We start from the raw sequence: 26,188 nt of genomic DNA on the forward strand, positions 1-26,188 counted from the left end.
TTAGGACAAAAGCAGGTTTTGGCTGTGTCATCATACCCCCTATGGATAGGCAATGATCTTCATATCAGTGGCATTGGGCTTTACAATTAAACTTTTCAACTTTTTGACCTTCAGCTGAAAGGAATCCCTCGAGTTGTTCTATGACGGCCTCTGACGGCGTGGGAGAGGAGAGCCGAGGAGAGGGAGAAAGGAGGAGGAGGAGAGGGAGAGGAGAGGTGGAGAGGTAGAGAGGAGGGTCGAGGCAGAGAGGAGGGTCGAGGCAGAGAGGAGGGGTCGAGGTAGCGATGCAAACCTGAATGGCAGAGTGCTGTGCATTATGATTCACAAAGGCAGATCTGAAGTCAGGAGACAACAAGCCAGAAAGAAATGACAGTGAGTGGGCTGTGGAGGAGAGAGAGAGAGAGAGAGAGAGAGAGAGAGAGAGAGAGAGAGAGGGGGGGGGGGTGGTAGGTGGTGGTTCAAGTACTTCTCAGAAAGCGCTGCACTGCAGTGGCACCATAATGATAACCTGTGAGGTGTGTGCCTGCCTGCTTGCCTAGGTCCACCCTCTCACAGCCCACCTGCTTTTCACCAGGGTTCTACCCACACATCCCCAGGTGATCCTGGGCCTGACCGACACCCAGCCAGCTGACTAGAATGGGCCCTTAGGATTAGGTGATCCTGGGCCTGACCGACACCCAGCCAGCTGACTAGAATGGGCCCTTAGGATTCCTCTTCACTTCATCAGCAGAGCTGTAATACCCACTGAGCTGGTTGGATCACCGTAATTCACGTTGCCGTCTTCCAGCACGAGCTGCCGGCAGGGTACTAGGTCTGCAGTATGATTGGTTGCAGCTGCAGACAAGGTTTTCCATGTGTCAGCCAAGCAGTCAACTGGCTTTGCACACAACAAAAAAAACATTGATTTGTTTTGGTTGTAATAGGTGTGTGACTGTTTGAACTGAAAAATGTAAACCCTGGAACGGCTTGAATTTAAATATGAAACTGGACTGGTTAATGGCTAGATCAAATGCGAACTAGTCTGGAATTGGGCTGGGGGGTAGTACAGTTTTGAATGTAGCCTACAAATAAGAAACCTTGACATTATAAAAGACCAGAGAGACTATGGTAGGTCGTGACATGCCGAAAGGACTCCCCTGCATCACCAGGCAACTCCAGTTTTCTTAATACATAACGAGGCTTCGTCCTACGCACACCCACTACCCCACTCAACTACGCATTCGTCAAATGACGGAACTATCTGAAGAAATATCACATTTGTATACATTTCATTTAAACAATCTCACCAAAGCTACATTCGACTTCCATTCGAGAAATAAACACGTCTAAATTGTGTGTGTGTCCCGTTTGATGAGTTAAATCCGCACAAACCTCTGTTGACAGGCTCGTATGAAGCGTACAGACAGATTCAGTCAGGTAGCCTATTATGAATGATTTTTACGCAGAGGCGGCAGTGATGTGGGCAGTGTTCGAGAGAGGGAGGAGGCGTGGCTCGTTTAAATGGCCAGCGCTTTGAAGTCTGCCTCAGCTCTGTCTATGAGTGTGGTACCGAATGCGTGGGCAAGTGTGGGCGCATTGCGAGAGTTCCCTATAAAAACAGCGATTGCAAAGTGTGTTGCGTGTGAGCTATCCAGTGCTGTGTTGAGCGCTGATAGTACCTCTGTTCATTTTCTGTAGTACCACCACGAAAAGATATCACTGAAGGGAACTCTTGTCTATGGTTCATACTGAAGCTTCCAAGATGTCTCGAACCGACGAGGTGCACCGTATAACGGAAAACGTCTACAAGGTAAGAGACCCACATCTGTCCTTTGTCCTACCCGTCCCGTTTTCAATTTACCCTTTATGATCTTCGAATATTAACTGGCTTGATGAGTGGCACCTGTCAAACCTAATTAATGTGTTGTCTTTAGTTCGATTAAACTTTTATCGAGCAATGAAGTCGTTTCCACTCACCTGTACAACTATTCATCTCTGAACTCACCAAAATATTTCGTATTTTTTGTGCGATTCACAATGTTTTTTTTTTTTTTTTTATGTTTTTTTCGTCTTTTTTCTTCACAATGAAGCATAGCCCCAGCGTAATGACAAATTGACAAGTTGCCTCAAGGCAGACATGTCAATTGTCAGGCCTACATGCCTGTTTTCTCCAGCAGCCCTCTCGCTCCAGGGGTTACTGACTTTAAAATAGCCAAACAGTTTCACAGAAACCCACCTGCTTGTTGTCGAACACCAGAGTTTCTGCTTTCTGCCGGCCTCCTTTTAAATCTGTAGGACAGATGCATGTGAATGTTCTAGGCCGGTAAATAAAAACTTGGGGAGCCAGTCTGTGTTGTAATGAGAGCGGTGCCGCTGTAATTACACACAGGATGTGAGTTGTTATTTTGCATAAGGAGAGACACTCGGCTGAATAAATGCCAAAGTAGAAAGTATATCTCCTCAGAATAGTACTCCTCTAACCATCTTCCCACTTGAACAGCAAGCCAGGGTAGCACGTTTCCCTGTTTAAAAGCCCTTATTTAAAAGTAATCTTCCATGACATTTCCATCACAATGCTTTCCCTTTTATGGAGACAAGAATGATTTCAGCGTGTCCTTGCTCTGCTGCTTATCAGCTATAGGAGAGACACAGAGACACAGAGACACAGAGACACAGAGACACAGACGCACGCAAAGACACACACACGCAGAGAGACACACAGACACACACACGCAGAGAGACACACACACGCAGAAAGACACACAGACACACACACACACACAGAGGTGTAGAAGGTTGGCCTCCATCATCAAAACTGGCCTCTGTTCTCAGTCCTCACTGTAAAGACCTGGTCAGATGGCCAGATCCCTGAATGGCTGATCTCAGCTCAGTCACAGAAGAGCCTATTAAGCGGCTGGCATGTCTGACTGGAGCTGAGGGTAAGGGCTGGAGAACAGCAGCAGTAGAGCCCAGTCAGAGGAGTGTGTGTGAGCAGGTCAGAGTGAGTTCACAGAGCAGGTAGTGATGGTGGGAAGGCCAGGGTGCCGTGGCACAAGGCTGCCCTATTCTGAGCTGCTGGTGTTTCATCTGGGAGGGACTCTGAGGGTGTTTCATCTGGGAGGGACTCTGATGGTGTTTCATCTGGAAGGGACTCTGCTGGTGTTTCATCTGGGAGGGACTCTGCTGGTGTTTCATCTGGGAGGGACTCTGATGGTGTTTCATCTGGGAGGGACTCAGCTGGTATTTCATCTGGGAGGGACTCTGCTGGTGTTTCATCTGGGAGGGACTCTGCTGGTGTTTCATCTGGGAGGGACTCTGCTGGTGTTTCATCTGGGAGGGACTCTGCTGGTGTTTCATCTGGGAGGGACTCTGCTGGTGTTTCATCTGGGAGGGACTCTGCTGGTGTTTCATCTGGAAGGGACTCTGCTGGTGTTTCATCTGGAAGGGACTCTGCTGGTGTTTCATCTGGAAGGGACTCTGATGGTGTTGTCAACCCCAGAGAATGCACAGCGTGGGGAGGGGATGGGGAGGAGGGCAGGGGGAGGGGGAGGAGGGCAGGGGGAGGAGGGGAGGGGGAGGAGGGGAGGAGGGCAGGGGGAGGGGGAGGAGGGTAGGGGGAGGAGGAGATGGGGAGGGGGAGTTAATGACAACCCTTGAGCAGCTGTGTGAGTGGTCTGTTCCTCAGGGGAACGGGACAGTGTTTCTCCCCCTGTTTATGTCCCTGCATGCTGCAGTGTCAGAGTTAGCGTGAGGTCAGGAGCGCTGCAGAGATGGAGGGAAGGACGGAAGGGGGGGGGGGGGGTGCTGTTGGGGAGGTGTGGTGGGTGGGGAGACTTTTTACAGAAAGCTGTCACGGGCACCGTTTGTTCGTTTAAACGTGCACCATATGAGATGCCCTGAGGTGCCATCTTCCATTAGTCACCAATCAGGTCTGTGTCTCCAGCTGGAGAGAGGAGGAGGAGAGATGTAAACTAGCAGATGGTAGCGCCGAAGGAGCTTCGCCCCATAGCAGCAAAGTGTTGGGATCACTCAAGAACAGGAGCTGGAAATGATTGTGTTGGTACCCGAGAGAGAACACAAGCATTGTTTGCGTACATGTGTGGGTCTGGGTGACCCGCAAACCGTACAGTTCAAGTAAACCTCTGGACAAGCCGTCCCTGGCTAGGCTGTAGGCTGCAGCCGGAGCCGTCCTGAGGAGCCTTGGCCTGGCAACAGCTCCTGAGGAGTCTTGAAGGAGGCCTGGAGCCGTCTGTGACACTGGCTGACTCACTCAGACGAGGCTGAGTGTGTGAGCGCGTGGGCAGTGTCTCACGACTGTGTGTGTGTGTGTGTGTGTGTGTGTGTGTGTGTGTGTGGGGGGGGGGGGCCTGGTCCTTGTCCCACGTGGAGTGTAAAGACTGATGGCTGGCTTTGAAAGGGATTGTGGGTACTACTGTTTGTGGGCTCGACAGTCCCGTGCAAACCTGAAAACTAAGCCCCCACCCCCCCCACACACACACACACACGCGCGCCATGAAGGTATTCTGTTTTTTTCTTCCTTCCTGTCTTTAGCTGTGTAGATATTTTAAAGCTTAATCAACCTGGCTCACGTATGGAGGAGGCCAGATGAATTGGTTCCCTATTCCTCTCCATCTGTTGTTGTTAAAGGCATCAGTTTAGCTACTGCTGGACTAATTAGCTCTGTGTGCTGTACTCAGAGTGGCTGGAGGCACTGTATGTGTTTGTGTGCTTTGGTACCGTTCAATCTGCCTTGCCTGAACAAATACACACGTGTGTGTGTGTATCCTCTGCAGCCATGTGTCAACAAAGACCAGAGGGCTAATTGAAAAGGAATGTCAGTGTTTGAGTGTGTGTGTGTACCTAATATTGCATAGCATGTTGCGAAGGAGCATGATGAAAAGGAGGCCAGGGACCCCAAACGCTGCACGGTGGGGTCAAATCTCTGTTTCTGTGCCTGTTGGTATCGACACCCACGGGAGCAGGTCATCTCCACAGGACACATCTCCAAGCAGGTCTGGAGAACAGTCAACTTCACCGCACAATCTGAGGGCTGTGTTTGCCCTGACAGCAACACAATAGGCTGTTAGAATGCTAACAGAATCGGAGCTGTAATGATGTTTCAAAGACAGGGAAACAGTGAGGGGTTGGGGGCGGGGTGGTGAGTAATGCTAGCCCCTCCTCCCACATAGATACAGTATATTCTGTCTAGTAGTGTGTTCTCTCTTCCTACACATCCTAGTTTCTTTTCTCTGACTCCTCTTCAAATCGAAAGAGTGGTTGATTTAAAGCCTTTTTTAAATCAAATCAAATCAAATCAAATTTATTTGTATAGCCCTTTTTACACGCAAGCATGTCACAGAGGGCTTCACATGCGCCCATAGAACTGCCCCTCAACCAACCTAAACCCTCAAGGAAGACAAGGAAAAACTCCCAGAAAAACTCCCACCGGGAGAAAAAATGGAAGAAACCTTGGGAGGAGCAATTCAGAGAGGGATCCCCTCCTCCAGAGACGGTTGGTAAGAGAGAGGAGCAGAACACAAGCTAAACATAGTCATACAGTGTCAATGGGTTTTGAAACACCAAAATCCATTGTTCGGCTTTATAGACGTTGGATGGGACCGGGAAACTCGCTGTTGGCCGTCATGGAGACTGGATTCCGGGTGACGACCTGGTTCAGCGTTGGCAGACCGACGACCAAGCAGGTCCTGACAGCTCAAACCCCCCACACCACAGGGAATGTGTGGGGGGGGGACAGAGAGGAGAGCAGGGATTAGAGAATGCCAGGAGCAGCTAACAGTTACAGTCAAAATAGAATGAGATCCCCACCGGTCAAGTGTGGACTAGTGCAGCAATTTAACAGAGCAAAAAGGGTATTTGATGCAGCCCCACACACCAAAACAACGACAGCCCCCCTCAGTTGGAACATGAAATCTGTTCCAGGGGAAAGAACTCTAAAGTAGGTTATACTTATACGAATAAGGATGAAAACAGCCAGTCCCCCGTTGTCTCCAACTAGTAATAAAAACTATAACAGTAACAATATACAGCAACGGAACTATAATAATAATAATACTAACAATATACAGTAACAGGTTTACTTTATTTGTAACATCTAGCTGGGCAATGTGAACATAAGCTATAATTAAAATTTAAAAGTTACATGTGATACACACATAGGCAAGCACACATCCCAGGTTTACATAGAAAGTACACACATACTTCCCTTTAACAATCATAGAATTGACTAAACAAGAACGTTTTTAATCTAGTTTTAAATGTCGAGACAGTATCAGCTTCCTTAATTGAGATGGGTAATTTGTTCCAAAGAAGAGGTGCTCTATATGAGAACGCCCTACCTCCAGCAGTTTTTTTCTTAACTTTGGGTATTACCAGATAGCCGGCATTTTGAGATCTTAGAGACCTTGCGGGGCAATAGGGTGCAAGGAGACCGGAGAGGTACAGTGGTGCCAATCCATGCAGAGATTTGTAAGTTAGTAGTAGAACTTTGAAATCAGCTCTGGCTTGGATAGGGAGCCAGTGTAAAGAGATAAGAGTCGATGTTATATGATCAAACTTTCTAGTTTTAGTCAATAGTCTAGCAGCAGCATTTTGCACCCGCTGTAAGTTTTTTAGGTAGGTAATTGGGAGGCCAGAGAACAACACATTGCAGTAGTCCAATCGGGACGTAACAAAAGCATGTATTAGTTTTTCAGCATCATCCTTTGAGAGGAATTTTCGTATTTTGGCAATATTACGTAGATGGAAAAATGCTGTTCTGGTGATTTGCTTAATATGGTACTCAAACGAAAGGTCTGGGTCCATTGTGACTCCCAGATTTTTTACCAGCTGGCTTTGAGATACTTTGACGCCGTCTAAGTCTAAGGTTAGATGGGATAAATTATTTCGGTGTTTTTTCGGACCAAAAATTTGAACCTCGGTTTTATCCGAATTAAGAAGAAGGAAATTTGCAGTCATCCAAGTTTTCAACCCGGAAACACAGGTTTCCATAGCATGTGGAAATTCTCCCGGCTTTATAGACATGTATAGCTGAGTATCATCTGCATAGCAGTGAAAATCTACCCCAAAACTTCTAATTATGTTTCCTAAAGGCAACATATAGAGTGAAAATAACAGAGGGCCTAAAACTGAACCCTGTGGTACTCCGTATTTTACAATGGAGCTCCTGGATGAGCAACCATCATAGTGGACATATTGTGATCTATCAGATAGATACGATCTGAACCACTGAAGTGAAGTAGCAGAAATCCCAACATAGTTCTCCATACGTTCCAGGAGAATCTCATGATCTACAGTGTCAAAAGCTGCACTTAGGTCTAGAAGAACAAGGACAGAGCTAAAGCCCGCGTCAGAGGCTAATAATAGATCATTGACTACCTTGGCTAATGCAGTTTCAGTGCTGTGGTGAAGACGAAATCCAGACTGGAGAGGTTCATAGAGCTGATTTGAGGAGAGGTGCTCAGTGAGCTGTTTTGCCACAGCTTTTTCCAAAATTTTGGAGAGAGATGGCAAATTTGAAATGGGCCTGTAATTGCTAAGACAACCTGGATCCAGGTTTGGTTTTTTAAGAAGGGGCTTGATAATAGCTTGTTTGAAATCGTCAGGGACTTGTCCAGTTACAAGAGATTCATTAATTTAATTCTTCTGATGGGTTTGCTTTGCGGCGTTTCGGATCGTTTGACTTCATTCTTGTTCTGCGAGTTGTCAGCCGACCGCTAGGCATCATGGGACGTGGCTGTGGAGGTCTGGGCGGTGTCTCGACTAATGCCGGCATGAGTTATTCCCCCCCCATCCCCTACACCACACGTCCTCAGTGTCATTAAAACCTCAGCTGCTAATGATTCAGGGGATGTGTGCATGATTGATCGTGTGTGTGTGTGTTTGATCGTGTGTGTGTGTGTTTGATCGTGTGTGTGTGTGTTTGATCCCAGTCAGATGAGACAGGTGTTGTCCCAGTCTGAACACTTCAGGAGAGAGACAAAGGCAGCTGTTTAAGAGAGGTGGAGAGATGGTAAGGGAGGAGTGTGGTGGATGGAGGGATAGAGAGAGAGAGAGACAGAGGGAGGAGTGTGGTGGATGGAGGGATAGAGAGACAGAGGGAGGAGTGTGGTGGATGGAGGGATAGAGAGAGAGAGACAGAGGGAGGAGTGTGGTGGATGGAGGGATAGAGAGACAGAGGGAGGAGTGTGGTGGATGGAGGGATAGAGAGACAGAGGCAGGAGTGTGGTGGATGGAGGGATAGAGAGACAGAGGGAGGAGTGTGGTGGATGGAGGGATAGAGAGAGAGAGACAGAGGGAGGAGTGTGGTCTGCTCTTGGCATGCCCTGCATAGCCAGATTAATGTCCTGTCCTATCGAAGTAACACAGAGTTCTATCAAGCCCTGGCAAGGATGAAACGGACTCGCTGTCTCTCACACACACACACTAACACACACACACACACACGTGCGCGCGCAGTCGAGACCGCCTGTGACTCCACACCCTGGAGCTGTGCTATGCTGCTGGGGGGGATCGTCTGAGGTGAGTCTGTGCTGCAGGACCGGCTGACCCTCACTGGCACACTTGCTGCTGGGGGATTTAGTTTTAGACCACTGCCCCCCTCCCCCCATCCCACTTTCTGATTAGTGCCACTGTTCACCCCTGACACAACTACAGCCTCTTTCCCTCTCCCCCTCTCTCCCCTTTTGCCCATCTCTCCCCTGCCTACTGAGTATTGTCCCAGTACATTTCCTCTCATCCTGTGCCAACCTGCTGCCCTTGAAAGCCACCTCTCCTCCCCAAATTTCCTTCCAGTTCCTGTTAGATAAGGGAGTGGGAGTTGGAGAGGGAGGGGGAGAGGGCGGGGGAGAGGGGAAGAGGGAGGTTGGAGTGAGAGGGAAGGGAGAGGATAAAGTAAGGTTGGTCAAAAGGAAGAATGTTCTGTATCCCTATATACTGTTGAAACTTACTGAGTTGATTTCTGGCTCCAATTAAACTAGAGAAAGTTGAATTGTTTCTCCCTCTATGGTTAGAGGAGGAGCTACAGAGGATGAATCGATATGACATCACTGCAGCTTTTCCACTGATGGTCTGACATAAAGCGGAGACTGAAAGTGTGTGTGTGTGAACCACCTAGCAGCAGCTACGTCAGTCGGAAGTGACGATTATCACCTCTGTTCACACAACAGAGGATACTCCATCTCCTTTACCCCCCCTTCCTCCGCCCCCGCTCCTCACTTCAGATTGCTGGTGGTACGATTCAAACGTGAGGGGAATGAAGATGAGGTGCCCTGTTGCGGGGGGAATTCCGGCATTTCCTAATATGGTGGCGGAAGTGCCTCCCCTCCTCTCCCTGCCCACGGCTCTGGCAGGGCTCAGCACTGCTGTCTCTGTCTCTCTCTCTCTCTCTCTGCCTCTCTCTCTGCCTCTTTCTCTCGCTCTCTCTGCCTCTCTCTCTCGCTCTCTCTCTCTCTCTGCCTCTCTCTGCCTCTCTCTGCCTCTCTCTGCCTGTCTCTGCCTGTCTCTCTGTGCCCATCACTGTCCTTACTTTTGTATCTGCATCATCCTTTGCCCCTGCCTATCTGCCTCTGCCTCTGCCTGCTGGCTTGTCTGAGCACAGATAGGAGTGGCAGGCCACATCAGCGTGGTGGGCTGGCTGTGGATTCAGGATGGTTTCATGGTTCCCCTATCGCAGATCCCAGATCTTGACTGCAGTCTGTTTTCATTTGGCTAGGATATTATAGCATCTTCTCTCATTTGGATGAGAGAGAGAGAGAGAGAGAGAGAGAGAGGAGAGAGAGAGGAGAGAGAGAGAGAGAGAGAGAGAGAGAGAGAGAGAGAGAGAGGAGAGAGAGAGAGAGAGAGAGAGAGAGAGAGAGAGAGAGAGGAGAGAGAGAGAGAGAGAGAGAGAGAGAGAGAGAGGAGAGAGAGAGAGAGAGAGAGGAGAGAGAGGAGAGAGAGAGAGAGAGAGAGAGAGAGAGAGAGAGAGAGAGGAGAGAGAGAGAGAGAGATCTCCCATGAGGGTTCCATGCAGTTGGATTGAGAATGGCATGTGTGTACTCTTGTTTACAGAACTAGGGTACAGCCTACAATGTGATGGAGGATGAGATCTCATGAGTGGACAGTCCATTTGAGTGAGTGTGTGAGTAATCTGTTCCAGCTGCCCTTTCCCTGTGTCTGTTTGCACAACAGCACACTGAAGGTGGTCAGACTGATATGAAAGGAAGGGAACTTGTCACCTTGGACAGTGTCACCTTGAGGGCTGGAACACACACACACATACACACACACACACACAGCCTGGAGGTTGTCATGGAGACCACCCGTACTAAATAACCTATCCTTTGTGCATACATGGATGTTCCAATCTCATTAACCTTCACATTCCTGTGTGTTTACACATCTAATCCAAATACCAAGAAGATGAAGGTAAATATGTTTCCCTGAACTTATGAATATTGAGGATTTGAAACGAGTCACTCACTTTGAGGTCAAGGTAACACGTTTTAATTTGACTTCTACCACGTGTGACTTGAAACGAGTGCAGCCAAGGAATGTACAAGTGTTGACCAAGATTAACAGCAGATACTAGATCCAGCTGAGGGTGACCACTCGACCAGAACACAGGAGGAAGTAGTTAGCACTGGGACTCTCTAGCCTCCTGCAGAACAAGGGAACAGGACAGTCAGTCTCTCCCCTCTCAGTGGATGGAGGGCTGATGTGGAGGACAGTCAGTCTCTCTCCTCTCAGTGGATGGAGGGCTGACGTGGAGGACAGTCAGTCTCTCTCCTCTCAGTGGATGGAGGGCTGACGTGGAGGACAGTCAGTCTCTCTCCTCTCAGTGGATGGAGGGCTGACGTGGAGGACAGTCAGTCTCTCTCCTCTCAGTGGATGGAGGGCTGATGTGGAGGACAGTCAGTCTCTCTCCTCTCATGGGGATGGAGGGCTGATGTGGAGGACAGTCAGTCTCTCTCCTCTCAGTGGATGGAGGGCTGATGTGGAGGACAGTCAGTCTCTCTCCTCTCAGTGGATGGAGGGCTGACGTGGAGGCGGTGACACTCCACTGATGGCTGTCTGTCACCCTAATCACACCATTTCTCTTCTTGTTCTGACACCTCCCTCCCTCCCTACCTCCCTCCCCTCTCCAGACCATAGCCAGTACAGGGGAGTGTTAGGCACACCCTGACTCAGCAGGTCCTAACAGACCCATTGGCTACACTGGCTTTAATTTACACCGCTCCATGATGCAGTCCTGGTGTTGTTTTAGTAAGCATGGCCAGAGGGGTGACTCACCCATGTCCTCATGGGTCTCACTCTCTCTCTTTCTCTCTCTCGCTCTCTCTCACTCTCTCGCTCTCTCGCTCTCTCTCACTCTCTCTCTCACTCAAGAGCATGTACACTCACCAAGCTCCTCCAGTATAAATCCAGGTCACAATGTTCTGGATCACAAGGAATGTTGTTAGTTTTCCCTCTCTGTTTTCCCTCAGGTGTGTGTGTAGATGTGAGTCAGTTTTCTGTTGGTGGCGTTCTGGATAACCAAGCCAACACCATGCCTTCACTCATCACTCATTCAATACTTAATTTAACCATTTCAACTCCATCCCTCATTCATTTATATATACAGCACTAACGGTCACATTGAAACGAGTCAGCTGCGAGCACGTACACACATTGTGATGTATTTAATGGTGATGATACTCCTGGATCAGACTAGAAAATCTCCCTCTTTGTCCTTCACTTTTAGAAAGCCGCAATATTTACCACCTAATGAGGACTTCGTAGATGTTAAGATGTGATTAGCTAATTATTTTTCCAAGATCTGTGATTAGTAGCGAAAACATTTAAAGGCTACACGAAAGGCGAATGAGAATCCATTAACCTAAAAGATGGTTTCATAAAAAAAAAGCTTCCGCCGAAATGATTCGTTTAATGGTAATCCTCCCCATTTCCAAGACTCATCAAACGCTTGTTTTCTTTCCGAGAGCATGGGATGCCGTAATCTGATCAAGGCCTCGTCTGGCTGTTGGATCGTGAACTAACTCAGTAGGCTGAGGATCCAGATGGAATCAACCATTCTAATGACCCGGTTGAATCATTTAGTATCTCATCATTACCACGTAGGGGACACGCTGATGATGACTGGCAGTTTCCCTGAGTTGGGTCGCGAGTGATTCCGACGGAACGAATCAAAGCAAGTGCCGCTCCCAGGGGTGTTGACACTGAAAGGAATGATTCGCTTTGATTGTGTGCGCGTGTGTGTGCGTGTGCGCACGTCTCTATTTTTGCATTGGTGGCGTTTGTTACTGAATTTATAGTTTCCGTCGCGTGCGTGCCTATGTGTGTGTATACCCGTGTTCTTGGGTGACTATATGGTAGTATGGTACCATTGAAATATGACGTTTGTTGGGGGCGGCAATAGCAGCTTCTCGGTACGAAAATGTAGCACTAGAGGCCAGACCTGTCTGTCTCATCAGACACTCACACACACACACACACAGGAAAATGCAATACCTCCAAGGTGTTCCTCACATCTGCCAGCTGTTTATTCAACATGCAAAATGGGCTTCTCTTTTTTTTTTTCTCCTCTTCCTTCCTTCCTTCTCCCTCCATCCTTATAATTTATATATTTGTCTCTTCCCTCCTGCCAAGGAAGTAGGCTATGTTGTCAAGATGATTACTAGGGCTGGACAGCCTCCATCAAATGGGTTCGTTCACGAGGCAAAGCCTTATGTAACAGCAAGCACACGCGTAAGGGAAAATGGATGGGATAGTCCTCAGTACGAATGCAAAACTCTGGTAATACACACATGGTTAAAGTGTGCCCGCGTGGGTTTTCTCATTGTTGGGGCAAACAAACACATCTTTACACCTGGAAAAGCTTCACAGCTGTGTGATTCTGATCGTACTTGTTAACACGTTGATTGGTGGCTTCATGTCATATTTCACTCTCATCCTGAAATCGATTCATCCCATTTGATCAAACCCCCGTCCTCTCCAGGCGTGTTGGAGGATTCATCTTCAACCTGTCCCATCACAGCTGCCTTCACCCTCCACCCTTCACCCTCCACCCTCCACCCAAACTCAGACAAGTAGTCCCACCATGTCCATACCTCTCCTGACACCACCACTACCATCTCTGCCATGGTAACCAGCAGCTGCTTTTCAGCTCTAAGTGTGTGTCTTTCTGGTGGGTTTGGGGACAGCGTTAGAAAGAAACTTTTCGCATCTGTCAAAGTCGATTGACCCCCCCCTCCCCCTGCCACCTTACACACACACACACACACACACACACACACACACACACACACACACACACACACACACCCTCCTCATCCCACTGAGGAGGTGGAGAAGCACAGCGCCTTGGTGTGGGTCTGAGTGCCCTGTCATGGACACAAGTGTGTGTGTGTGTGTGTGTGTGTGTGTGTGTGGGCTCCGTGGGGCTGTGGGTGTTGCCTGACACAGCATAAAGAGCAGCCTGCACTGTGGAGGAGGCTGAGTCACTCCTCCTCCGCAGGGCCAGGGAGAGCGCTGGTGTGTGTGTGTGTGTGTGGCTCTCTCACACTCCTCTGCCTTCTCTTCCACGTGTGTGTGGATAAACTCTATAGACTGTGTGCTGTGACATTCAAATGAAGGCCCACAAACAAACACCCATATACAACTGTGCTGGTCATTAAAGTGTTGTTGATATACGATACACGTGTTTGAAGAGAGAGGGAGGGAGGGCAGAGGAGGCAGGGGTTGGTGAAGATGTAAGCCCCAGTGGAGCCCTGGGCTCTTGGGTCCTGGGCTCTTGGGTCCTGGGCTCTTGGGTCCTGGGCTCTTGGGTCCTGGGCTCTTGGGTCCTGGGCTCTTGGGTCCTGGGCTCTGGGCTCTTGGGGCTCGGGGGTCTGGGGCTCTGCGATCCATCACACTCAGGTAATTAGTGTGAAGCCCAGAGAGGTGTCACTCTGAGGGGATCAGTTATTTTCACACATCTGTCGGAGGAAGGCTGTCCCGGCAGGGGTGCAGGGGGAGTTAGTCCCCCGGAGCAGAGCTTTGGTTATGACACAGATGGTTTCTTTCTCTAGGACACACACACATTCAGCTCTGTTCTCTTTCCTCCCTTCTAGTTAGTAGGTTTCTCTACTTTATCGTACAATACACCTCTCTCTTCCCCGCCTAGCTATTTTTATCTTCTTTATCCACGCCCCTCCCTCTCTCTCCTCTTTTTGTTGCCCAAAAAAAGTAATTAGCACCAGCAGTGTTACCCAGTGAGGTGGAGGGGGAGGAGGGGGAGGAGGGATGGAGGCAGCCAGGGCTGCTGCTGGGTTCTAAGTCTGGACCACGCTGGACCACGCCCCCCAGAACCTACTCCATTGTGAGGAGCTGTGGCACCATGTAGGGAGGTGTAGATTTACCCCCCCCCCCCCCCCACACACACACTCACACACACAGTTTTCCCTCAACCTATTTCCTCTCCGAGGTGAGAATTGTGAATGAATCACCAGCACACATGCTCACTCCTGGGCGGTGCGGCAAGGAGAGTGGACCGAAGCCTTCTGCTCGTCATGTGCTGCATATGATGATGAGTGTGTGTGTGTGCAACCCAGTTTAGGGTTAGAGCTCTGCCAGACTGTCTCCTCTTCGTGCCGACTAACAAACGTGCCGTTTTTCTCTTCACAGTCCATCATGGAGCAGTTCAACCCCTGCCTGAGGAACTTTGTGGCCATGGGGAAGAGCTACGAGAAGGCCCTGTCCAGTGAGTACATCCTCCTCTCCTTCTCTCTGCTTCCAGTACAGCCCAGTGGTTCTGTTTCAGGCATGTTGGCAGTGTCCTCGCTCAGTCCTCAAAGCTCGTGGGAAAGATGGTCGTCTGATCCAACTCGCTTTGAGCGGCACGAGTTTGATATCCTGTCGTAAAATTAAAATAAATAAAAAACGCCACAAACTAATCTTAAATTGCTCTGGATGGATTCAAAAGATAAGAGCCAAACCTGTCTGGTGAAAATCCCAGAATGTTCTCTGATGTTTAGAAATGTTTGTCTAACGTTTCTGTTGTGTGTGGGATTTGGACTTCATGTGTTGTGTTCCCTAGAATGTTCCATGTCCACATCTCCCATTCACATCCCTCGTCCTTGCATGTTCTGTTTTCAGAACCTTTTCACTGCGCGGTTTAGTCTTTCTGTGTGTGTGTGTGTACATGTGGCAGTGTTTGGGGGGGCGGAGGGTGCTGTGTGTGTGCCGTCTGCGTAAGGATCACATTGTACAGGTAACGCCTGCTTCAAGGAGCAGGTAACGCCTACTTCAAGGAGCAGGTAACGCCTGCTTCAAGGAGCAGGTAACGCCTGCTTCAAGGAGCAGGTAACGCCTGCTTCAAGGAGCAGGTAACGCCTGCTTCAAGGAGCAGGTAACGCCTACTTCAAGGAGCAGGTAACGCCTACTTCAAGGAGCAGGAGGTGTGGAGGACTGGACCTCCAGGGAGGAGGGTTAGGGGGGAGTGGGAAGTGGGGCACAGGCCAATGGGAAGTAGGGCGGGCGAAGCCCTGAGAATTAGTACAGCCCCCAGTGGGGGAGGGAGGAGGGGACTGGAACTAGTATCCAGGACGAGGAAGGGGGGAGGAGAGGAGAGGAGAGGGAGGAGGGGACTGGAACTAGTATCCAGGACGAGGAAGGGGGGAGGAGAGGAGAGGTAGGAGGGGAATGAAACTAGTATCCAGGACGAGGAAGGGGAGAGGAGAGGAGAGGGAAGAGGGGACTGGAACTAGTATCCAGGACGAGGAAGGGGGGAGGAGAGGAGAGGGAGGAGGACGGGAGGGGAGTGACTGCTTGCCAGCTATTTAGTTGGGAGGCAGCAGAGCCCTGGCTATCTATGTCACATGGACTCACAGGATGCAGGCAGCAGTAATCGATTAGCATATTCCATGCATTCTGATTAGGCTGGGTATTCCATTTCAACTCCCTGACCCCTGTGTTCGGTCTTCAAACCGTGTGTATTTTCTCTGATAACGATGATGTTCCTGCGTCAACACCTCCCTCTCTCTCTCAGGACAGAACAACATGTGTTACCCAGTAGGTTCCGTGGGTACGGGTCAGTGTTGTTTTCCTTGAGAGAGCAGATCTGTGACTGGCCACACAGACAGAGCATGGATGCACGCTAACTAACGATGGTTATCCAGAAAGTGTTTTGTCATCAAGCTGCACTGCAGTGTGTATCTGCAGGCACTCCTACCTGCATTGGGAAGGGAGAGAGATGGGAGGGAGATGGGAGGGAGGGAGATGGGAGAGCCCAGGAGGCCAGTGAAAGAGGCCTCAGCCTAGTCTGATAGACTAAAAATAGCTCAGTGAGTGGGGAATTACACTTCATCAACGCTGGGGCTGGGGCTCTGGCTGGGGCTGAGGCTGAGGCTGGGGCTGAGGCTGGGGCTCTGGCTGAGGCTGGGGCTCTGGCTGAGGCTGGGGCTGGGGCTGAGGCTGGCAGGGTAGAGGAAGGGACACTGAATTCCCCAGAGCTTTGTGGACTGGCATGCCAGACGGAGAGAGATCCTTCTGGCTGTCTTGGAGACCATTTTGTTTGCTCAGCCTGAAAGCATTGATCTCTGCATGCAGCGCTATGATGGGATTTGGTGCTTGAATCAGTCGCATGGCTTTGACATGTTTCTGTAGTTCCCAGCGCTGCCCTGGTGAACGCAGGCAGTCTTCCATGGTTCTCAATAAGCTGTGGTGTGGAAGGACAGGTGTGGGGAGCTGTGCCTCTGAGGTGGAGGAGCTGTGAGGTGGAGGAGCTGTGTCTCTGAGATGGAGGAGCTGTGAGATGGAGGGGCTGTGAGGTGGAGGAGCTGTGAGGTGGAGGAGCTGTGAGGTGGAGGAGCTGTGAGGTGGAGGAGCTGTGAGGTGGAGGAGCTGTGTCTCTGAGATGGAGGAGCTGTGAGATGGAGGGGCTGTGAGGTGGAGGAGCTGTGAGGTGGAGGAGCTGTGAGGTGGAGGAGCTGTGAGGTGGAGGAGCTGTGAGGTGGAGGAGCTGTGAGGTGGAGGAGCTGTGTCTCTGAGATGGAGGAGCTGTGAGATGGAGGAGCTGTGAGGTGGAGGAGCTCTGAGGTGGAGGAGCTGTGAGGTGGAGGAGCTGTGAGGTGGAGGAGCTGTGAGGTGGAGGAGCTGTGAGGTGGAGGAGCTGTGAGATGGAGGAGCTGTGAGGTGGAGGAGCTGTGAGATGGAGGAGTTGTTAGATGGAGGGAGGGGGGAGATCATAGGGGATTTGATATAGACAGGGAAGAGAGATGTGGGAGTAGAACATGAATAAAGGACATGTTATCAAGCCACATCTGAGCCCTCTGACTCCTCTTAAGACCTGCGCTTCCTGCTCCGGGATGGAGGGATGAATCCTGTCTCTCGCCCCCCTTGTTTGGTATCAGCTTCCTACACCGCTACCCAATCCCCGGGCTGCAAGGCTCTTTGATCGGACCAAGTTAATCCTGGCTTCACCTGGCCGCTGGCTGCTGTTCCTCCAGCTGAGATCTGTGAAGCTCTGGACACGGCTAACCCAGCCCATCCATCTGCGGTGGCCTAGCCTTCCCAGCACCCAGAGGCTTAACGCACACGACCACCTCCACCCCCTCGCTCTCAATGCCTCATCCCAGCCGGGCTTCACCAGAGCCAGGCTTAAGAAGGGGTGTTTGGAGGGTCTCTGGATGGCAGCCATCGGTCAGAGTCAGCGTGGGAACAGAGCTACTGGGAAATGGCTTTGGCGGCGTGGAGTCAGGGCGGTGTGGAGTCAGGGCGGTGTGGAGTCAGGGCGGCGTGGAGTCAGGGCGGCGTGGAGTCAGGGCGGCGTGGAGTCAGGGCGGCGTGGAGTCAGGGCGGCGTGGAGTCAGGGCGGCGTGGAGTCAGGGCGGTGTGGAGTCAGGGCGACGTGGAGTCAGGGCAGTGTGGAGTCAGGGCGACGTGGAGTCAGGGCAGTGTGGCTTGTTTATGGCTGGTCAGGACTCTGGGGATAAGGGAACTGATAACAGGCAGCGAGAGGGATTAGGGAATGATTGCAACGCTCACGCCGTTGGATTGAATCTTTTGTTGTTGTTGCACTTCTGTTGTGCGTTGACGGGCATCCGTTTGATATCACTTCAAATCTTTTTATGGAGAAAAACAATGAATTCAACTGTGTGGCTATAGTCTTTCTTTTCTACTTAAAATATAATACTTCAATCAGCGTTTGGAACACCATGGCCAATGAGTTCTTGAGTAAGACATCTAAGCCAATTTTTGCTTAGCTGCCAAGAATAAACCGTTTTAAGAATGAATCCCATGTTGAGTGTACATGATGGGTCCAACTGGCAACGTAAAGCACTGACAGTCACTAATGCGGTCGCCTAAACACATTTTGCTTCCCTCCATATGCATCGTGTTGCCTGATAGATTTCCTTTGCTAATGATGCTAGCGGAAGCTACATCCCTGTGGAGTTGACCTCTGACCCCTTGTCTCGGATTCACAATCACCGCTGCCTGTGTGACACAAGGAGGGGGTGCAAAGAGCCTGTTAGCGTTGCAGCAGGACATGCTCCTGTACCGGGACTGTCCAGGGAATCATTCTGCCTTCCCGTTCACAAAATGTGCTTGGTAATTCCAAAGTCTGATGTGTAGTTTTATTTATTTTTATTTTATCTTCTTCTTCTGTAGCGCCACCAGTGTAGATTGTCATTTCCCACACCCAGCTACTATAAGTTCCTCAACCTTAGCTGTCTGTGTGCTTTGTAGTAGGTAAGAAGAGGTCATCTCTCTCGTAGACGTCATCCAATCAGCTGCTCCCGTGGTTCTCTTCTGTAGTTCCGTAGCAAAGCTTCCCTTCCCCCACCTCCCTTCCCGAGCCTCCATCTCAGCCTGTGGAAGTTCCCCAGCCCTAACCTGGCCGTTCCCCAGCCCTAACCTGGTCGTTCCCCAGCCCTAACCTCCTGGTCGTTCCCCAGCCCTAACCTCCTGGTCGTTCCCCAACCCCTAACCTGGTCGTTCCCCAGCCCTAACCTCCTGGTCGTTCCCCAGCCCTAACCTGGTCGTTCCCCAGCCCTAACCTGGCCGTTCCCCAGCCCTAACCTGGTCGTTCCCCAGCCCTAACCTGGTCGTTCCCCAGCCCTAACCTCCTAGTCGTTCCCCAGCCCTAACCTGGTCGTTCCCCAGCCCTAACCTGGTCGTTCCCCAGCCCTAACCTGGTCGTTCCCCAGCCCTAACCTCCTGGTCGTTCCCCAGCCCTAACCTCCTGGTCGTTCCCCAGCCCTAACCTGGCCGTTCCCCAGCCCTAACCTGGCCGTTCCCCAGCCCTAACCTGGCCGTTCCCCAGCCCTAACCTCCTGGTCGTTCCCCAGCCCTAACCTCCTAGTCGTTCCCCAGCTCTAACCTGGTCGTTCCCCAGCCCTAACCTGGTCGTTGCCCAGCCCTAACCTCCTGGGTCCAGATGGGGGGAGAAGGGAGGGCTCCTGGGGTGTCCACGCACTCCGCTCCCTTGATCTGACGCCCAATGCTTCCATGTTTCCAGGTGTGACATTTGCTGCAAAGGGCTACTTCGACGCTTTGGTGCGGATGGGCGAGATGGCCAGCGAAAGTCAAGGCTCTAAGGATCTTGGTGAGTCTTAGTTGTGGCTGCAGTGCCCCTGGTGGGGTGGAGGGGGTTTGCAGGGAACGCAGGGGGGTGAATGAAAGGGGAGCAGAAGTGGTCAACGGCCAGCCCGAAGTTAGACACACACGCGCACACACACACACAACATACATGGGAGCACACTTCCTAAGTCACCAGCACTGACATGTGGAAGGAATCCCATTCTGCTCAAATGCATTGGAGATATTTATCATGCCGATGCTTATTGGATTTATTTCTGGTTCCCCCATCTCACAGCCTCTATAAATCATGCTCTTGAGCCATTCATACATCGCATCACAGAATACATGAATATAATACATTCATAGAAATGAATAATGCTCTATCATACAATATTGACAAACCCGATGCACATAATATGATTTTCTTTTCAAACATAATACCCAGGCGTTATTGATGTTGTTTACTCGTGGTGCTTAGTGCTCCACCTCTGATGCTCTGACTAGTAGCACAATAATCATGTTGGTCCATGGCAAAACTAGGCGTGTTTGTGTTTGGACTCTTTTAGTTAGCATGTTCCTGATTCTGTTCAACTGAGCTTAAGTCTGATGATGGGAAGGCTGGAGGCTGTGGCTGGTGTCTGGTCAGGGTTGGGAGGTCAGGGGTCTGGTTGGTAGGTAGTGGTGGACAGGAAGGATGGCAGGTGGTGGTGGTGGACAGGTAGGATGGTATCAGGTGGTGGTGGTGGACAGGTAGGATGGCATCAGGTGGTGGTGGTGGACAGGTAGGATGGCATCAGGTGGTGGTGGTGGACAGGTAGGATGGTATCAGGTGGTGGTGGTGGACAGGTAGGATGGTATCAGGTGGTGGTGGTGGACAGGTAGGATGGCATCAGGCAGGTGGTGGTGGACAGGTAGGATGGTATCAGGTGGTCAGGGTACTGTGGCTGTCACAGCCGACACCACACGTGGTCATATGCCAGCCTTAACGCATGCTGCGTTCCCCAGCAGCTTGGAGGGTTTGGCTTGGTTTAGGTACACTTCTACGGACATGTGTGAAACTCTCGGTGACGTCGCTTGTAAAAAGGTCATATTTGATTTAGTGATGGGGCTTTAGTGAGCGGGGATGGAGTGAAAAGGGGGGGGGGGGGAGGAGAAGAAGAGGCAGACAGAAAAGATGAAGGCAGGGGAAGAATTGTGGCGCGAAGCAGAAACAGCTTTTCCTGCTCACGGTCGTTATCTACCAGCCTGATGCTAGCATGAGACTGAGACACACACATACTCTCACTCACTCACTCACTCTCTCACTCTCTCACTCACTCACTCACTCACTCACTCACTCACTCACTCACTCTCACTCACACACGGTCAACACATGCCTGCCAGAGGCTGAAGCTGAAACCAATGTGATGATGACAAACAACAGAGGGGGTTATAAAGGGGCAGGCTGTGTGTGTGTGTGTGTGTGTGTGTAGGGGGGTTAATGGTCTCTGCCACTCCGGGTGAAAAGAAAGGCTTGCATACAGCACAGTGGAGGCATGTGAAAGCCCTGGCGTTTCTCCCATAACTGTGTTTCCGGAGGCTGGATGGGAGCTGAAGGAATCAGGCTGGACTGTGAAGCGCTTGCGCTCCAGAGCTCTCTGACTCCTTGTCGAGTGGTCATGTGGATGAAGTCTCTCTGATGGAATGACTGCACAAGTCCCTATCAGTCTGACTATTGTCAAATGAACTGTGGTTCATAGGATTGCAAATACACACAGATAGTGGTGAACCATAGCTGAGAGGGAGGGAGGGAGGGAGGGAGGGAGGGAGGGAGGGAGGGAGAGAGGGAGAGAGGGAGAGAGGGAGAGAGGGAGGGAGGGAGGGAGGGAGGGAGGGAGGGAGGGAGGGAGGGAGGGAGGGAGGGAGGGAGGGGGGGAGGATAGTCTGGATGAGGAGGGTGATTGGGAAGTGGACCTCAGTGAACACCACACCAGTGGGTGATAACATTGTGCATCGACGTATCCAATCAAGCCTGAAATATCGCTGGTGCACACAAAATAATTGATAATTAAATGAGAAAAGTGATCATTAAAGAACTGTAATCTGATTTAGAAACTAATCTAAGAATTGCAATAAAACTAATTGATGGATTTCACTCCTAAACTACAATCAAGTCTCAGCCCCCCCCCCCCCCCTTCCCCAGGTTGTTCTTGCAGGTGATCTATTTAAGATCAGTATAAACAAAAGTCATGATGATCACAAGCTCACAGAGGAAAGCTTTGTACTATTGCGGCTGAACTGTTTTGCATGAGGGCTGTTGTTCTGTTTGTGAGTGGAGGCAGCCAAGTGGAAGCAGTCTAGTGGAGGCAGCCAAGTGGAAGCAGTCTAGTGGAGGCAGCCTAGCGGAGGCAGCCTAGTGGAGGCAGCCTAGCGGAAGCAGCCTAGTGGAGGCAGCCTAGTGGAGGCAGCCTAGTGGAGGCAGCCTAGTGGAGGCAGCCTAGTGGAGGCAGCCTAGCGGAGGCAGCCTAGCGGAGGCAGCCTAGCGGAGGCAGCCTAGTGGTTGTTGGGTGGTAAATGTTGTGTGCATCCCCATGAGGGTGGGGAAATTGAACCTCAAGGAGAGTCGCGGCCCTGAATTACTCACTGGCCCCTGAGGTGTGCAATCATATGGGGTGGAGGGAAAGAGGGTGGAGTAGGAGGGGGTGGAGGGAGAGAGGGTGGAGTAGGAGGGGTGGGGGGGGGGGGTGGGCTGAAGGGGAAGCTTGTGAATTCCTTGCAAAACACGCAGTGTATGCTGAACATACCTGGAGCACCCAGACCAGTTAGCTCAGTCACTTACCTGGCAGAGCACTGGGTGGTTGTTCACTGCAGCAGAAGAGAGAGGACTGCCTCCCCCTTCTCCCTCCTGCCTCCCTCTCTCTGACTACCTCCCGAACGTTTTCTCTTTTTGTCTCTCTCTCTCTCTCCGTTTCTCTCTCTCTCTCTGCCCCTCTCTCTCATTACCCCTCCCTCCCTCCCTCCCTCTTGGTGAACTCCCCGCATTGTTGTGAGCCCTCGGGCTGCAGAGAGGGAGGAGAGCACATTCGCAAGCGGCTAAAAATAGATCACACGTGCACACGCCTTGACAGAACCCTTCAGTTACAGCGAGAGAGGGGGTGGAGGGGGTGGAGGAGGAGGAGGAGGAGGAAAGCTGGAGGCGAGGGAGGAAGAGGAGGATTTGAGGAAGTGTAGAGGGGGAGCGACACAAAAAGGAATAGGAAGCTGGACAGGAGCGTGGTCTGTGATGCCGCATGCCTGTCTTCTCCTGGAACCCAGACGTGTCACAACCAGAGGGAAGCTCCCGCCTGCTCGCTCTGCTAGCTCTGCCCATATAAGGACGTCAGCCGTCAGCGCTGTCGTCATGCAGTTTCCGCCTGACGTGTGTTTGACTTTGCGATCTGAGCTTCAGTACATCGTAGCGCCGCTGCTGTAGAGGAGAGAATGATATGTTATGTTGGGGAGTTCATATTGTCCTGCAGTCCAGTGTTCTGTGTCGTTATCAGACCCACCTGTCGCTTCTGTGTTTCAAGTGACATCAGCGGTTGTTGTGTGTGAGAGCAGGGGCTCTCTCTGAGAAAAGGGCCCATGTGAGGGAAGCACACATCTCCCGGTTCAATCAGTCGCTGCTCAAATTAATTCCTCCCTTTGTCGAAGCTTGGTGAGTTCCCTTTCCTGTCCTCTGAGGGTGAACGTGTTTCAGGGCGACGGCCTGCTCATTAAAACCATTTAGAGCATGAGAAAATCTGGGGTCCAAGAAACAATTAGCCTTTTCAGAATAGATTCAGATTGACCACGTTGGACCAAGCGGGGCCATCTGACGACTCAACGCCTCTGCCAAATTGGAAAAAGGCTTTTCTGACTGGATAGAAAGAGAGAATTAAATTCTGAAAGGTCAAAAAGGCAACAAAAAAAACAAAGGCTTTTCCCCATCTCAGTGTGTTATAGAATAGCAGATTCAAATTTTTGGACGTGGCTGGCAAATGAATCTACTTCCTCTGGAGATGAATGTAGAGAGATACCACTCGTCTGTTCATCTGCTGCACAGACTCCGGTCATCTCAGGAACTGCGATCACCTTAAAGTAGTGAGCTGAGGGGACAAAATGATGAAATGTGCAAAAAGAAAAAAAAAGACAGTGCTATATATATACATGTAGCTCTTCTGCTGGATTTAATGTGGAAAGTTCCACTCTATTGTCTACTGACTTCCTGGTATCTGTCGCCCGAAGAGGAGCCTAGCCTACACCCCTCCTCTGAAGATCCCCCCCCCCCATCTCCCCCCCCCCCCCCCCCCCCCCCCCCCCCCCCCCCCCCCACAGACACTCACGCTGCAGAGGGAAACGGCAGAGAGCTGTTTCCTCCCCCTCCATCCCCCCGTCTTACATAACACTTTGCAGACTCCCCCGCAGTGTCCACCCCCCCCCCCCCGCAGTGTCCACCCCCCCCGCAGTGTCCACCCACTCACATCCCCGCCGGTGACGTTCCCCCTCCTCGTTCCCCCTCCTGATCACGATTTCAGACCCGACTCTCTAATCTAGACGAGGCTGAAGAGCGGAACCGCAGAGTGTTCTGCAGTGCCTCTGTACATGTGAGTCATGTCCTCTGCACATGTCCCCATCTGAACTGGCATGGCAGGTGTGGGCCAGTACGTGAGGCGTCCCCAGGTCCTGTCCCTCTAATCTGCTTCCATGTGTGTGTGTGTATATGTGTGTGTGTTCATGCAGTTTGCATTAAGATACAGACATGCACCCACTGTTTTAGGGATTACAGGTACTTTGGGTGAATTAGTTTTATCTCCCTGTCTCTGCCCTTCACTGTGTCCTTGGGTCACCCCTGAGAGGAAGGAGAGAGAGAGAGAGAGACACACACACATGGAGAGACAGAGACTGAGAGAGAGAGAAGGATGGAGGAGAAAAACTGAGGGAGGAGACACAGGTGAGGTGTGGTCTCAGCTCTGTGTCTCATTAGCTCTCTTCAGTCAGGCCTCTGTGTTAATCAAAGCTCCGGTGCCAAGGCAGCAAACACAGGGACCGGTCATTCCTACTACTACACACACACACACACACACGGCCTGTCTGGTGCTGGCCTCAGTTGCTCTGTGAGGGACGTATAAGAAGACAACATGTCTTTGTCTGGAACACACAAACACAGTCATGCAAAGATGTGGGGTGAGTTGTGTATGTGTGGGAAGAAAGCAGAACAAAGAGCACCGATTCACAGCTTGTCTTTGAACCGCCATGTGAAGTAGTCAAGCTTTGCCGAGTGTCTCTCTGTGACAGTGAGTGATGTGGTGATAATGGGCTTCCAACAACCTGCAGGACACGGAACGTGGAACGTGGCCCTTGAGAGCAAAAGCAGCGCTTCACACACACACAAGTCCATTGCCAAACGGTGACTTAATGGTCCTTAAAATAGAGTGGAAACACACACACACACCGGTGGCAACCATGGTCGACAAATGGACCGACAAAGCGTTCCAGCACAGAGGCATTTAATTAGCGGGCAAACGCTATCTGCTGATGATGAAAAGACAGTATTATCCCTGAGGGCTTAGAGGCCTCCAAGCCTGCATCTTGGATGAAGCCACATTAATAACAAAACAGATGTGGAGACTAGAAAGGCATTATAATCCTCAATAGGCCGCCCGCTTTGTTGCCGAGGGCGACGGTGCAGCCAGAAGCTCTTGACAGTTTGCTGTGTTGATATTTTACGAGGCTTTACGAGCTTCCTGGAGTGTTTCTCTACGGACCTCACAGCCGGGGCTAACTGTGAAGTGGCGACATCAGCGGCGTTAGCGACACCTTCCTCCTGGCCCCCACCCTCCACCACCAACTCTCCACCCTGCAGGTGGCCCCCACCCTCCACCACCAACTCCCCACCCTGTAGGTGGCCCCCACCCTCCACCTCCAACTCCCCACCCTGTAGGTGTAGCTGCAGTAGCTACTCTATCAAACCTCCATTACCGAGTGTGTGTACACACATTCTTTGTTTGCTTATTGATCTGTTGTTTCATTTAGACTGAAGCCCACCACCTCCTGTGTGTCACCTGCTGTGTGCTGGTGATCTCCTCCCCTTCAACGCTGCCTCAGCTGGGATCCTCCTCTGGGACATGTCTCCTGGTTCTCTACACCACCTGACTCCTCACAAAGATTTTTTTTTTTTTTACGTCAAATCGGCCAAGCCGACAGACGTTGTGTTACCATGGGATAGACACAGTGATTGACAGGTGAAGGAGTAAAGGGGAGGCCTTGTGATTGGACAACGCCACTTTGAGAGACCCTCTGGGGTCAAGGGAGGAGAGGGAGGCCTGAGAGCCTATTGGTTGACAGCATCTGGCCTTGTTCCACTGAGCTGACCAGCAGGACCAAGCCATCAGTCTCTGACACACACACACACACGCACACACACACACTGTTTAGCTCACATCTGCGGTGTGGAATAATCAATCTCAATTTTATACCCCATCAGCCTCCCTGTAATGGGCATGTACAGTTGTTGGTTTGCATCGATCTTATGTACCCAATTCATAAAAAAAAAATCTTGATAAATATATATAGAGAGAGATATTTTGGGCTTCTCAATACCCCGTCTACTGAAGATCTCAGTGTCTCGTGACTGACAATGACGTGACACGGT

General features: G+C 50.9%; 1 protein-coding gene across 3 annotated transcripts in view; it reads left to right on the forward strand.

Moving 5' to 3' along the window:
* The first annotated feature begins 1,534 nt into the window (after positions 1–1,534).
* Positions 1,535–26,188, forward strand: part of baiap2b (BAR/IMD domain containing adaptor protein 2b) — a 47,086-nt gene continuing 22,432 nt past the window's right edge. For all 3 annotated transcript variants that reach the window (XM_047014603.1, XM_047014602.1, XM_047014604.1), the window contains exons 1-3: positions 1,535–1,789; positions 14,641–14,716; positions 19,475–19,561. In XM_047014603.1, coding sequence (XP_046870559.1) covers positions 1,718–1,789; positions 14,641–14,716; positions 19,475–19,561 — 235 coding nt within the window. In that variant the 5' untranslated portion in view covers positions 1,535–1,717. The remainder of the gene's footprint in view (positions 1,790–14,640; positions 14,717–19,474; positions 19,562–26,188) is intronic.

The sequence above is a fragment of the Hypomesus transpacificus genome, unplaced genomic scaffold, assembly GCF_021917145.1.
Source record: "Hypomesus transpacificus isolate Combined female unplaced genomic scaffold, fHypTra1 scaffold_260, whole genome shotgun sequence".
Classification (NCBI taxonomy): domain Eukaryota; kingdom Metazoa; phylum Chordata; class Actinopteri; order Osmeriformes; family Osmeridae; genus Hypomesus; species Hypomesus transpacificus.